We start from the raw sequence: 15,699 nt of genomic DNA on the forward strand, positions 1-15,699 counted from the left end.
TGTGATGACTTACTTTAGGAACTTTTATCACTCACTGTGAGTTAGAGATGCAACAATTAGTAGTTCAATCTATTAGACAACTAAAGAAAATTGATTGTCTCCCCTTTTAGTTATGAACGCTTGCGTCAGCTATTTCCAAGCTAAAATGTCAGACTTTTCTGGTACCAGCTTATGAAATGTTGAGATTTTCAGTGTAACTTTGTCTTGATGATGATAAATCCATACTATGCCTTTAAAAATAACACAACCATTGGATTGGAACCACCCAGTGTTTCTCTAAGTCAGTGATTTTCAACCACTGTGCCATGGCACACTAGTGTGCTGTGACAGATCATCAGGTATGCCGTGGGACATTATCGAATTTCACTTAATTATTCCCCAAAAAACATTATTCATATACTGCAAATAATTTGCCATGGAGTGCGTCTGTGCAGTGTAGTGACCGTCAGAGTAATTAAATACTCGTCCATGTACTGACCATGTACTGTATGTGACAAGACGTAGGCTTACAACAGCGATGGATAAATATTCAAAAAGGAAAAATGAAAACTCCAAACTGAGCCCTGGATAAATTCTAACCTGAATGAAGAGTGTAATATGTGTGGTGGAAAAGGCAAATTTTATGAGAAAAACTACAATGGTGTCTGAGGGAGCTCTCAAAGCTGGCTAGTTAGTAGCTGAACTTGTAGCCAAATCCAAAAAGCCACACATTGTGGCGGAGACATTAATACTACCTGCAAAAGCCATTGTAAATAAGATGCTTCGCCCTGACACAGTTAAAGAAGTAGCCAAAGTCCCTCTCTCAGATAAGTAGAGATTAATTAATTGAGAGACTAAATGTGTCATTTTGTAAAACTTTTGGTTGGTGGTGTGACTCAGGATTTTTTTAATGTATGAAATGTGCCTTGGCTCAAAAAGGTTGAAAACCACTGCTCTAAGTAATGACTGGTTAGTAACCCAATGGTTTATCCATCGATGCAGGGAAAAACAGCCAAGCATAACATGTGATTTTAGTATAAAAATGGTAAATGTACGTTATTTATGCACTAACTGTCTTTGGTTTCAATCATAAGTATCTGCATTACTGCAGCGTACTAACCCATTCCTGTCTAACCCCAGTGACAACAAATGAGCTGGGCTTTTACATGCCAAAATACAGGAAAGGAATGATAAGACCCTGAGCACTGGCATTAGCTTATAGTCATAACAACGAGAACACATTAACATTTACAATGGAAAAGTATTAAGCAGCCATACATCTACCTTTGTATACAGAACTGGCTGCACGGAATTACAGACATCGCATGTGTAGAAAAGAGGAAGGAGAAAAGCCTGAGCGCTGGCATTTAGCCTGATCACGCAGTCTTCATGAAGCACATGGAGATGAGAGGTGATTTTTTTTCTTCTACAGGGGTCAGTGAAACAAACAGAAGGGCAGAACCCCATAGGGAGGGAGATGGGAAAAGGAGGAGGAGGAGGGGGAAAGAAATGTATTAAATGGGGTGACAGGGTGATGCTGTACCGCCATTTGGAGATGATAATCATGCATAAGAGCAAATTTGATCTGCTTCAGTAGCATCACGCACAGACTGAGACGTTGGGAGTCATCATCTGGCTGCATGCTCGTAATCAATATGCATCCAAAGGTCTAATGAGTATTTGGTGGTAAGAAAATGAAAACTATCATATTGATAGTCAAAAGAAATCAGTAAAATAAGACCTGCGGTGAATACTGCTACATTAAATGTCATTCATAGCATCACCTTGTAGTACTCATAATGTTAAAGTAATGTAAGAGCTCAGGGTGAACTGCAGATGTCGTGCCACCAACACCAGAAAAGCGCTGGCCAGTCTGCTTGTATCCGTCTCCAGGCTTGTTGTGACACATGACATTTAAGTGATATGATGGGCTGATGAGTGAGTTGAAGTCCCAGCATCCTTTGGGCTCTGATGCATTGCGTGCTGCAGGACTCAAATATGCAATTGTCCGGCATTAGAAATCAGCATGTAAGCATTGATTTAGGCGCTCCCCTAGTTGAGACTAATTACCCCAGAAGTTTAACTGATTCTTCTCTCTGACACTGTGATTGAGTCAAACAACGGGGGCGAAGGGAAAGGTTAAAGGTTCTGACCCGCGCTGAGTTTGAGTGTTCACTTCAAAAAAGGTATAGACAGATGTAACAAATGGGTTAATGAGCCGTGCAGTCAATCTCTCAGTGTGTAGTCACAACCTGAGAGCTTATGATGATACTGGTGCCACAGGTCAACTTAAAGGGTTTTCCTGAAAGACCTCAAAGAGAAACATCAGCAGTTTAGTAGATATTGGATAAAGAAATAACTTGACCTCATGATTGTCTATAAATAAATGCTGAAATGTCTGCAAAGCCTTCATTGTTAGCATTCAAACTGATGCAAATAAGTGGTGCAAAGAGATGGGTCAGCAGATTTACAGGCCAACTGACAGGACCAATGTCATAACAAATACTAAGAAGATTGATATCAGTGTTAAACCTAATTTAGGACTCATGACATCTTTATTAGGACTCATGACGTCGTTTAAAACCAATGAAGAATTTTTAATGATGCTCTTACTGCTCTGCCCTCTGTCCAAACATATTGCAAACATAAATATTGAAACAGTGGCTAATCACTTTAATGGAGCCAACAAAGGTGTTTCTCAAACTGCCACCCAGGCCAAAATTACACTGTCAACAGGTAGGTTGGATACACATTTCAGGAGAAAGTTAGTAAGAGGTTAGAAGATTGATTCCACTCTAAAGCAAACAAACAATTAGCTTAGCAAAGTTTAGCTCAATTTAGTTTAGCTAAGACATAAAACTGGAAGAACCCAACCCTAAAAACCAGCACCACAAACTATTAAGGATGAAACAGTTCATTGGAAGACAGTCGAATATTGGTACACGTTTGGTACCATCAGGGAGTGACAATCCACACTCATAAGAGGCAATCTCTTCAAAGCTTTAACATAAACTGGATTACTTTACAATCTAAAACAAGAAGAAGCATGTTTTGAGAATCCAGCAGTGTGATGGAAGGATGTTTACCATCACATCCTTACTAACTATATCTACGTTTAAACCATAGACTGTATAAAATATGGACGTAGTATCCATGACGTCACCCATCTGTTCCTGAGCGCTGTTTTGAAGCCAATCGACGGCGGCAGCCATATTGGAAATGCGGAACTCAACCAGGCAGAGTGTGACGTACAGGGGCAGAGTTTGAGCCTCCTAGCCAACAGCTATGTGTTCCCGACAGGGAGTCAAGTCAGTCATGTCATTATTTGGGCAAAAACTCGTAATCTTAATATCTTCTGAACCGTTGCATTAGAAATAAATTCACCCCCTGTACAGTATGTGCTGATAGAGAAATTAGCAATGTAGAGCCAAGCCGTTTTTTGAACCAGGCAGTAAACATGTTTATTAATGCTACAAAGATCATCTTTTTCCCATTCATGTCTATGTGGTTTCCTGTGTTTCTGCAGCCAGCCTCAAGCGGATTCTCAATGTATTGCAGTTTACAGCACTTGCGCATGGGCTTCATAGTTTGAGACCGGAGTTTGCCGCTTGGTTTAAACCCAGCTGTGTTACATACCTGGTTCTGATTGGTCAAACCCCTACAACAACGGTCATTCATTCTCAACAGCAAAAGTGATGCCAAAGCCAACCTGATCACATTTGTCCTTTCTTTGCCTGTTGACACTGTGGCAAAAATGTTAGTGTTCGTCTAAGGCTGGTCTTGAGTGTGGGGAAGTAATGACAGTTAGCAGGCACAGATGTGAGAGCAGCCTGAGGAGCTCCTGTCCCCAACCATCTCTGATAGGGAAAAGTAGAGCAACATCCTGTCCTGCAATCCAGGCAATGGCAGCAGAGCTAGTGAGAGCAGTACAGTGATAATAGCAACAGTGTTCAAAGTCGTGACATTTGCCTCATTTATGTTTGAAGGTGTGTCAACAGCAAAGCTCAGAAAAGGAGAGCTGAATAAATAAGAACATTTTTCCTTAAGGAGTGTCCAAAATATGACTCAGGACAACAACATGCAGGGATCTGTACTGGAGTGTAAGTCTAAGAGAAGGTGACCGAGTCTGAAGAATATGAACACTGTGGGTTGCAGGCAATGATTCAGACATTTGTTTGGAAAACAACGGAGCGTTGACCACATGGTGACCTTTCTCCTGCTGAACCTTTTCACTTCATTTATGGTCTGTATGCAGCCTGCTGATTTTTCTTGGCCTCTGCCCTGCCGTCTTGTCTGCCTTTGGGTTGCTCAGTATGGGGAAGGAAAAAGAGTGGGGTCACTTAGAGTTTAGTAAACACAAAGTCCGACTATAATGTGACCTGATACCCATTTTCACCCCTGAGCAAAGACTCCATTCAGAAACAGCTATCACGCAGCAGCACTTCCCTCTCTGGGAAATCCAACGGCTTGAACTTTGTATTGACTCGATTAGATACAGATTTGACATGAAAAGGATTAACCCAAATAGTCAGAGAGAGGCAGCTCAAATCTATGAAGTCCCATAAAATTCAAAGATGAGAGAGTAATGATGAAGACTGCATGTTGTCGTGTTGCCTTCTTCCTCTATTGCACGATGAAGGGTTAGTTTCAAAACCGTCTCCTGTCTACCAGCTGACGTCACGAGTGGCGTACGCCTGGCGTGAGTCTGTGGCTCTGTGGTCTTTCTCTTCCTCTTTTATTATAGCTCAGACAGCAGTTAGAAGCAGACAACAACACATGTATTGAAAGTGGCTGGCACGCGTCCACAGATTAGCTCTGCCAATGCAAAGTGTAGATTTAAACACTTCTGTATGGATTGTGTGCAGCAGTAACTTGGCGTGGATGAGTACACTTATACTGAAGTTTCTCATCACGTCAGTGTGTGTGTTCTCGCTCGCTGTCATCACCCTGACTGTCCTGACAGCTATGAGGGAAGGTGGAGCTTTAATGAGAGCTCCAAGACACACACACACACACTTATAAATACACCTCTCTGTGATGTGGGCTCATTCACACCACAAGCATCTCTGGGCATGAGTTTTGTTTTGGTGGTAACTTTAAAAGATGTTGTGGTGTTCTGCAAGATATTATGATTTTTCAGAGTAGATTATTTACTGAAAACAACGCAGACAAAGTTACATAGATGGTTTTCAGTTCGTTGTTGTTGTGATGTTGTGCTACAGGTAATGTGCTTTGGCAGCTGTTTTAAAATTGACTCAGAATGGCTAAGTGGTAGAGATGTACCTGTTTAAAAGTTCTACATGTTTCAAACACATTTTTACATGTAGGAATTACATTATGATAAGTCAAAACAGATTTAAAGGTCACTTTCATTTAACCAAAGACAGGGCACTGGTGGCCTAGCAGTCTAAGTGCCCCACATACATAGGCTACAGTCCTCGTCGCAGGGGTCGCCGATTCGATTCCCGGCCAGTCGACCATTTCCTGCATGTCTTCCCCCACTCTCTACTCCCCACATTTCCTGTCTCTCTTTAGCTGTCCTATAAAATAAAGGCAAAAAGGCCAAAAATATAACTTAAAAAAAAAAAAAAGATGCCGTAAGAAAGAACTAGAAATGAAAACAGTGAAACAACAATCCCACAAAAGTAAGAACTTAGGACCTGTGTCCACTGACGTCTTTTTAGGCACTTTTGTACAACAGCTGCAGCTCATGGTTTTCTGAGTCTGAGTCACTGTCAAAAGTGCAAAACACCCTCAGCTTCAGCCCCTTTTTTGTTGCTATATTAACAGTGCTATCAGTTTAAAATAGTTCCAAAAGTTTTCAAAATTTTCACATGTAGAGCTGCTGCTAACATTACCACAAAATTTCTATATATATATTTTGTTGCAAAAAAGCAAAGTTGAAGCATACTGAGCATTTTTAAAACAGACTAAACGGTAACTACACAGGAAATAGAAGTTCAGTAAGACAACTTTCATAACCTTGCAACCGTAGCAGCCGGTGAGAGGAGCTCTGAAACTGAGGTTGTGGGCGCTGCCTGCACGAAAGCATTGTTTAAAGACACAGGCCCTACATTTTTCTGAATTAAAATGTAACTCGTGCACGATTGTAGGCTCCAAATGAACATTCTTAGGGGGTTTTCAGATATCTCAAATAACAACCCTTTAAAAAAAACTAAAAGGTGGTCATTGAGCACATAAGTTTTCAAAGTAGCACTTACAAAAACAAAAACTGGAAAAAACAAGCTTTTACTGTAGATTACAGTCATTTTTCACTTCTAAAATCTAATTATCTTTCTGCAACCACTAAAACTCAATGTTGGTAACATAATGTCCCAAGATTAAGACAACAGGAAACATTGTCTTAAATCAATCTGATGAACTTCAAGAGAAAAACTTCTATGAAACCTGACAGTCAACTTAAATTCAAATTTCCAATAGTATTAGATTGAAAACCTGCAAAAAAACAACAACAATATGGTCAAAAGATCAACTTAAAAAAATATATGCCTGTAAGTCAATACTGAGGGTTAAGTGGAGGATGTTCCGCAGGAAGACTTGAAGGATAAATTCCTTGTATGTGATCCAAGAATGGCGGTGAGGATGGACAGAAGTACATACGAGCAAAAAGAAATACATGTGGCCATGTGCCCATGCTGCGTTTTTCCCAGGGGTGTAATGAGAAATCTGATCACAGAGCCATGAGGGTCAAGACTTGATACGGTTACAGACGCCGTCAAAATAAGCCTCGGTCGCACCTCGTCAAAAATACAGTCCAGACAGTCTGAAAAAAGCACCAAGGACAAGTACACAAACACACACACGCACAGACACTGCAGGCAAACATATTATATACTGTATATTCTTATTTACCTGTCAGGATTTAATGATAATATCTTGGAGGAAGATTTGACACATTACAGGTCTGCTCAGGTGTGCTAGCTATATAATTTTTAAAAGGCCTGGGTGCATAAAACCTTAAAAGCTTGACACGCAATCAGTGTTCTCAGAACAACATTCACACCAGCAACTCTGTAGCTAGCAAGCCAAAAGTTAATATAAACTACCTTTTATAGCAACATTTCATTTTATAGAAACTCCAGATTTTAACTTGACTTCTGTTGATGTTCCTCCTGCACGTTGTCATTCGGCCTTTTTACATTGGACGTCTGCAACAGAGACATGTCCACGCCGTCATCATCCTTTTGTACTTTTACAAAAGCCCTTATCATATTACAATTTAAAGGCACTATATTTACCGCTCTGTACATCTCACCTTCAATATGAATGTCTTAGAGGTGTCCCACTGCTGTGCAAGCATGGGAGGTCGTAACAGAGGCAAGACGGGATGACTGTGAGCCGGCAGAGCAGGCAGGGGGGAACAGTGCTGTGTGTGTGTGTGTGTGCATGGCCGAGTGTGTGTGTGTGTGTGTGTGTATGCAAAGCTTCCACAATATGTAACACAATGTAAATTCACACACTTGGACATCAACATTACACTGTGAGGGATCAATATGACGGTACACTCCTTATCCTCCATTTAGCTCAAGAAGTTGTTTTTCATAAGGGGCAAACTTCTTTTCAAGCCCCAGGCAGTTTATTAAACTTCTTCTGATTCCTACCACAAGCCTGACAAATACAGCTAATAAGGTTGTTTTAACTTCCACAGGATTAGAAATAAAGAAGAGAAAGAAAAGCAGAGGTGATTGTGAGTGAAATCCAGAAACATCCTCCTGTCAGCACATCAGCAGAATTAAAACAAATTCATTAAAAAGGAAATATTCCCTTGAAGCTGTGCCTTTCATTACCTGATCCTGTCTGAAATACGCTCATAACCTGATTATAAAACAAAGCTTGAGTCTAGTTTCAAATAATGAGACCGGGCAGTGAAACACAATCACTCAAAAACAGACTTAAAAAAAACACACACTGGATTAAATAAAGAGAATCGGGGCAGAAAGACCGAGGACGAGGTGAAGTTAATCCTTAGGGTAAATATTTAACAAGCTCAGCAATTACAACCTATAACTTGGAAGAGAGGGGGCTGTCAACACACACATACATGTACATGCATACACACATATGGACACACTCGCTTAAGGAATTGCCCAAAAATGCTGAAAGTATAGATCTCATGACCTAAAATAAAACTCAGGACAAAGAGCTCCACACAGGCTGCAGGCTACAAACTGATGATTCGGATTTCTGTTTTATTATCATTATTTTATTTTTCATTTTAAGGGAGTGGTCCTTCCCCTCTGGACATGTGACCCATTTTCACAGCCTTAACTACCTGAGACATGGTAATTTTCAAACATGATTACTTTCACTTTTATTGTATACAAAAAGGATGATGCCAAGTGTGTCTGTTGATCATTCTATGATGGCAGGTGAAAGCTGTAATTTTCTCTGTGTTTACTGTCAACATAACAAAACCAAACGCACACATCTTGGAATGTAAAACTGACTTGACAATAAGACTCTGACTCTGACAGGATACAGATATTGGAAAGATTTTCTTTAAGCTTAATTAAAGTTTCATGTTTTATCTGCAAGTATAACTAAATAAAAGTTTGAATTGATGCCACTCCATCTATAACTATGCATTTTTATTTTAATATAAAAAAAATCATCAAGGCGACGAGTTATTGTGTCTAGAAAATGTCAGAAAAGGGAAAAAATATTCCCAGTTTATGAATTTTTTCATACTAATGCCCGAAATGCTGCAAATATGTTGAATCCAAGTGGCAAACTCCGGTCTCAAACTATGAAGCCCATGCTGAAGTGTTATAAACTGTAGTTCATCGAGAATCCTTTTGAGGCTGGCTGCAGAAACAACGGAAACCACATAGACACCAATTCAAAAATGACGATCTTTGCAGCATTAATAAACATGTTTACAGCCTGGTTCAAAAAACGGCTCGGCTCTACGTAGCTAATTTATCTATCTTTCTCTATTTTTTCTAACGCAACGGTTCAGAAGATATTAAAATTACTAGTTTTTGCCCAAATAAGGACATGACTGCCTTGACTCCCAGATGGGAACTCATAGCTGTTGGCTAGGAGGCTCAAACTCCGCCTCTTTACGTCACACTCTGCCTGGTTGAGTTCCGCATTTCCAATATGGCTGCCGCTGTCGACTGGCTTCAAAACAGCCCTCATGAACAGATGGGTGACACTAGCAGAGGCTTTAGCTCTAGTCAAAGGCTCCTGACATAACACTAACTAGTTCAGGCATGTGGATGTTAACCTGGAATTAGGACTAAAGGTTGGTGGGGCTAGCTCTGCTAATGTTCTCCATAAACCAATTTGACATTGTTTACCTGCAGACTCTGTGATCCTTTGTTTAGTCATGTTGATTGAATTGTGATCAGTTTTCAGTGTTTTTGTTATTGTACACTGAGTTTACTTACAGTTAGATGAGTCAGTTTGTCAGAATTTAAATGACTGAGTAGAAGAAAAACATTTAAACACAAAGTGCTTTTCAAAGTGGCGCAGATTAATACGTCTTTAACACATTTTAGTTGCTAAAAATGTCTTTAAAAAGGCTTTGACACTCTCAAGGCAGCTGATTGTGGCTCAAACAGTGACACTGCTGAGGTTTTTAATCAAGCCTACTTCTGCTGTACTGCAGCTTCAGTGGAAAGTAAAGAAACATTTACAACAACAGTTTCAGCAGCATCAAAAAAGTCTCAAAAAAGGAAGAAATCAGGAAATAATCACACTTGAGACACTTTTTCCTTAAGACTATTACTCAGACTGGGGTTATAAAAAATGCCCCATTCATTTTATTGCTGACAACCATGGAATTAATTGTTACATGTCAAGTATATTAAAAGTATGTATGTCACACTTGTGGATATTTGCACCCTGCAGGCAAACTGAACTACATTCTATAAAATAAGGACATGACATCTGATCCTTTCTGTGCATGAACAGCTTTGTTTCTGTTATTTTCTACTCCAGATGCATGTAAAGTACCTCTCCCATTTATTGTGTTTCTCACTGCACTCGTAAACACATCACAACTGACTCCTGTGGAATATGATGAATAAGGGAAAACCAGCTGAATCTCTGTCTGATGTTGCTTTTTATTTACACACACACACAGAGGCAGATACACACAGCCTGGGGGGATATTTGCATACAGTTCATAGGTACACACTGTTCACTGCGCTCCACCCTTGAGCAGTCACGCAACCGAGACAGGTACAGGTAGATTCTCTGACAACACCTGCTACCTGATTTAGCTCTTCCTCTGCACTGTGCATGAGATTAATGTCTTATAAAGGAGTCGTTACGTCTGTAAATCTATGTTTTATAAAAGCACAATACAAACGGCACAATGCAACCTGCAGCCAAACCCTGTGTGTCATAACTGGACACAGAGACTACACTCAGTCCCCCCTGGTGGACAACAAGAAGAAGTGCATACGAAAGAAGGGGGAACATCTTCACTCTTCCTCAATGCAAATGAAACTAAAGGTTGCTGGTTTTGTGGTTTGGTAGCTAGATCTTGTGAATGACTCACTGTTTAAAAAAAATAAGAAAAGTATGACTGTTGTTCCAAACCGCAGGACGGATGTGGAAATGTACTCGCTGCTCCTCTTAGATTTATCATAACAGGCTTTGGCCACACTACGTGTCCAAAGATCAGCTGGAAATCTGCAACTGTGCGAGTGGAGTGAGTGCGCTGACCAAACAGAGAGAGAGAGAGAAGAGAGAGAGAGAGAGAGAGAGGGAGGGAGAGATTGCACATGCCAAAATCCCTCATGTTCCACTCTGATTAATCTCATTAGCAGAGCATCAAAGAGCAGTTAAGCTGGTCACTACTGCCACTGATAACAAGGCATCCAGCAGAGGTGGAGCGCACAAATATAGGGCTTTGGCATTAAGTAAAGCATTCAGAGAAGAACATCTTAAATAGGTGCCTAAAAACATCCTGTACCTCTGGAAGCTATTAGCACTGTCCAACAACACACAAGCAACATCACATCTCGCTTTCAACACGCCTTTCAACACTTTCAGCAGTTTAACACACATGACTGAACCTCCTGTTTTCCAATATAGAAGACTGTAACAGCGCTCTCTTGGCACTGAGCCTCCTCAGCATCACTCTTCATCGACGCAGCAGTTGTGGAGTTTATCTCTGCGTGATCCCTCATCCAGGAAAGGCACTTTTAATAAGTCCGATTAGCACCTGTGACTCTGCGTGATGGCTAAGCTAAATGAGCATTCAGGGTAAAACAAGTTAACATGTGTGTGTATGACTCTTGCATGTCGCATGACTCAGGTCAACAGGATGCCAGTTGTTTGGCACCATGCCATGGCAGGGCAGCAGATGACGAAGATTAAGGGGGGGGCTGCAGGAATCAGAGGAAGTGAAAGAGGAGAGCCACATGTGTCGAGAGGAAGATGGCGGCAACACTTTCAGCCTTTCAGAGCCTCCCAAATCCCTCAGCAAATTCTCCAAGAAAACCGTTCTACATGAGGATTTGTAGAGGACGAGGAAGGCAGTGAGGGTCACAGGACTTCTGCACCATCTCCTCATAGTCCAACCAAAACTGAGAAATAATGCAGTTGCTCCATTCTCATTAAACATCCACCTTTTGTCTCTCTTTCCGGCTGCTACATCCAGCTGTGCTAGTGGGCTCTGTGAAGAAAAAAGCACCCGCTGGACTACAACACATGCTTTAAAGCGACCCATGAATATTTGAAGTAGACCGTGGAGCAGCACGAGGAGAGGAAGGGAGGCTTTCAGCGGATGGCGGGAGGGTGGGAAAACAAGTGTGGGCTTCATTGTGACTCTTAATTACATGTGACTACAAGGGGCGATCGAGATTCAAGTTTCATAGGCCAACAACACGCTTTGACAGACACTTTTTCAAATCATAGTCAATAAACGAATACAACTCTCATTATAAAAAACTGCACCATTAAATAGATGATGATTAGCATGAATATTAGAAGCATTTGACTCTTTATTAGTCATAATTAAGCACTCACTGGTGTCTTATTCTGCTTGATTATGCTCGACAACTTGAAAAGGAATTTCCTTCAACAACTTCCTGATCAAGATTTTTCAGATTTTTCATTTCTGCTTCTTACTTGTTTTCAATCGCTGTAAAGCACTTTGGGTTGCATTTGATTTGTATGAAAGGTGCTATATAAATAAAGCTTGATTGATTGATTGATTGATTGATTGATTGATTGATTGATTGATAGATTGATAGATTGATTGATTGATTGATTGATTGATTGATTGATTGATAGTAAATCAAACAATATTGATACCCGTTTTATACCATGGCAACAAAATGTAAACTCACAGCCACCCACAATGGGTTATCCTTTTTTTCTTACAACACTCCAGAGAGTGCTAGTTCAGAAAAAGCAATACAACAGAGACCAATATTTGACACACATCCTCCTTTCTTTTTCACCGCTTCATTTTCATTAGCAGCACCCGCTCTCTTTACTTCATCTCAATGAACTTCGACCACTGCTTCCCTCTCTCATTGGCTCACTATCTAATGTAACAATAACAGAGACTGTCTCGTTTTAAAGCATCAAGAAGAATCACACTGTTTTTCAGTTTTTGATAACCTTATAAAGTTTAACAAGGAGACACTCCACAGAGTGCAGGCGGACAACACAGAAGACTAAGACATCACTAAACACACATTTTATGCAATTAAAGTTAATTGGGCGTGACTGAAAAGATGTAATTGCACAACAAACACCATACAAACTGTGCTGTTTGTCTTTTGCACCTGTTCTGTCAGTGAGAATCCGATAATCATTTAAGACTCCAAGAGATTATTATAACTAAACAGGGATGTATGACCAGGACTTATTCCTCCCTTTAATCTCTTTCTAATTGAGAGGTCCCCTCCTTTATCCACCAACAATTAGAACAGTGCAGACTGAAAGATGCTCCTTTCATATCAACAACTTAATTGTCTTTGACCGCCACACACATCAGCCTAAAAAACCTCTTCATTCACAACAGTAGGGTTTGACCTTTAAAGAATACGAATAAGCAAAGCATAAAAGTAATTTTCCTTAAATGAAAAACGTATGATTAATTGCAAAATATGAATAGATGAAATCTTGATTTTAACACATCTAGAGCTATTATGACTCCAAATGCACAGTTCTGCCTTGCTCACTATATAGACAAAGATATTTTTTCCCAAATTTATGTTGCATCTTGTCTTAAAATCAAACGTACATGTATTACAGGCAACTAGAAGTTCTGTTTTACAGTTAATGCACAAGAAAAGGCCAACACATGGATAACCTAATGGGCTGTCAACCCAATTTCAATCACCCAACATCTTTCAATCCAATGCTGTCCTGTACAACATTTCACACTGGCCACAACCTCAACAGTAAACACGAAGTAGGAGTATGAGCTGGAGTAGGAGTATGAACCGAAATAGGAGTGTTCCAACCAAAACTGAAAAATTAAAAGCTTCCTAAAAGAAGCATTCAGGGCACAGGATCACAAAACAATGTACAGGTGTATCTAATGAGGTAGCCTGTGAGTGTTAATGTAGCTTTACAGTCACGACATCAGCCCAACACATGTGACAACTGAAATCAAGTCAGCAACTCTCTTCAGTTACACACACAGACACACACGTAACTCTGAGCCCCCCTCACAGCTTTTTTCACCTGCCTCTATAAACATCATCTATCTGTTATGACTTTATTTGTAATGATAAAAGGTAAATTTGGGCTTTTACCTTGGAAGAAGCTCTTGACGCGGAGGTAGGAAACGGCGAGGCGCAGCACCGACAGCTTGTCCAGTTTTGAGATGACATCCGGGGGGAATGGCAGCAGGCTGGCCAGCCGGTCCAGCTCAGCGTTCAGCCTGTCTCTGTGCCGCTTGGACGGGTTGGTTTTCTCGTTGGCAGAGGACGGCTTCCTGATAGCGACACAGACACAGACACACACAGTCGTGATAGTCAGAAGTCATGCTTTCAGCAGTAAAAATAAGAATCGTTTGAGCTAAGAGGCCTCAGCGTAACTCTTTTTAGTTCTCCCTTCACATATTTTACAACCACAGCCGGTTGTAAGTGACAGCAGCACAAGGACAAGGATTTACTTGTTTTATTTTACTTTTGGGAGCTTCTGTTCATCTTAAGGTTCATTTCAAATTCTTACAAACTGCAATAAAAACTTTTTAAAACTCTTACAAAGTCTGCTCTGAGACCCTTAACGCACCAGGCCCAAAAGATAATATTTTCAGCCATATCAATTTCCCAAATGAATTCAAACCCTGGCAAAGACTCTGCATGTATGCTTCTTTATTTATTTCTGAAAAAAAGGACTTCAAACTATCAACCTGCCAAAATCTACCAGACCACAGGTACTCCAAAAAAAGGGTTAACAATTTGGGACAACAGTGCCAAGACACAAGAAACTAAAACCTCTCTATCCCACATAAAGTTTGGTCCATGAGGCAAGATTTATAAAATGTGATAAACATGATGTAGAATATGTGTGATTATTCTTAAAGTTGTAACATCATGATGGCCACTTTACGACTCTCAAAGATGACTTACAGAAGACAAGCATTCAATAATAGAGTTAATTGAAAAAATAATTATAATAGTAATTATTGAGCAAATTCAAAGTAGTTAAAGTTTCAGTATTTCTAGTCAAAAAAATTCAGAGAATTTCCAAACAGACGCCTGTCATTATTAACTCATCTTTATAACCAAAGCAACACATTCTGTGTGACTCGTGCTAAGTTTGGCACAAAGACATATAACCAAATAAACCTCACTCTGTAAACTGTACACCATGCACCACACTGATTTACATTTCTTATAATAACATGTCTCCTTACATGATTTCTGTCTTTCACATAAGAAAAAAAACAATCATTTATTTGTATAACTTACAGGATACATCTCCACACATTTATAAAATATTATACCTGTGTCTACATGATACTTTGTGGCTGTTAACTTCTTCTAACAAACTCATAATATGAGTTATTTCATATATTATATGTTTATTCATCTTGGCGCTACAGACTTTAAACTGCCCTCTGACATTCAGAGTTATTTGTGTATTTTAATAAGTTGTTCCACAGCTCGTCAGCTGAACCTAACATGATCCGTACACGTAATGATCAGCTCCAGTTTCCACAGTTGAGTGGTTCTGCCCATCACAGTGACTTTCATACTTCGTTTTATTCATATGGTAATATTTTATCTGCTAGTTCGAAAAACTATTAAGTAGAGTTTCAGCGTTTGCTTAGATTTTCTTCTGCAGGAACTCAAGTTTACTTCTTGTGCAAATCAACAAGCAAAAAAATCCATGGCATGCTTAATAAAGAATGATCAATGTTTAACTAGAGGCTGTAAGTCCTATAATATCTGCAAAAATGGCACACTACAATTTCAATTATAGATTTCTGTGTAGTGCAAACACACAATTTGATGATTTCCTCTCACATTAGCAGCAAAGGTAAAAAAAAAACATGAAAACTTTATAAATGCCACAGACTTTGTTAAATTACCTCGACCTCCTTTAAAATCTTATATAACCAACCATTTATTATTCATCACATCAGCTGACAAGACTGCCCCAAAAAAGTCGCCCTGTAAAAGTGTAGACACCTAAAACACCATCAAACGCACACTCGCTGTTTACTCTGACTGTAAACACACACATACAAAGTTAAATAAATAAAAATAACTG

At 39.8% G+C, this 15,699-nt stretch overlaps 1 protein-coding gene across 1 annotated transcript in view; it reads right to left on the reverse strand.

The window, feature by feature from the left end:
- LOC117828620 overlaps window positions 1-15,699 on the reverse strand; it is a 92,147-nt gene that overhangs the window by 75,997 nt on the left and 451 nt on the right. The window contains exon 3 of the mRNA XM_034705801.1: window positions 13,731-13,912. Coding sequence (XP_034561692.1) covers window positions 13,731-13,912 — 182 coding nt within the window. The remainder of the gene's footprint in view (window positions 1-13,730; window positions 13,913-15,699) is intronic.

The sequence above is a fragment of the Notolabrus celidotus genome, chromosome 17 (genome assembly GCF_009762535.1).
Source record: "Notolabrus celidotus isolate fNotCel1 chromosome 17, fNotCel1.pri, whole genome shotgun sequence".
Lineage (NCBI taxonomy): Eukaryota > Metazoa > Chordata > Actinopteri > Labriformes > Labridae > Notolabrus > Notolabrus celidotus.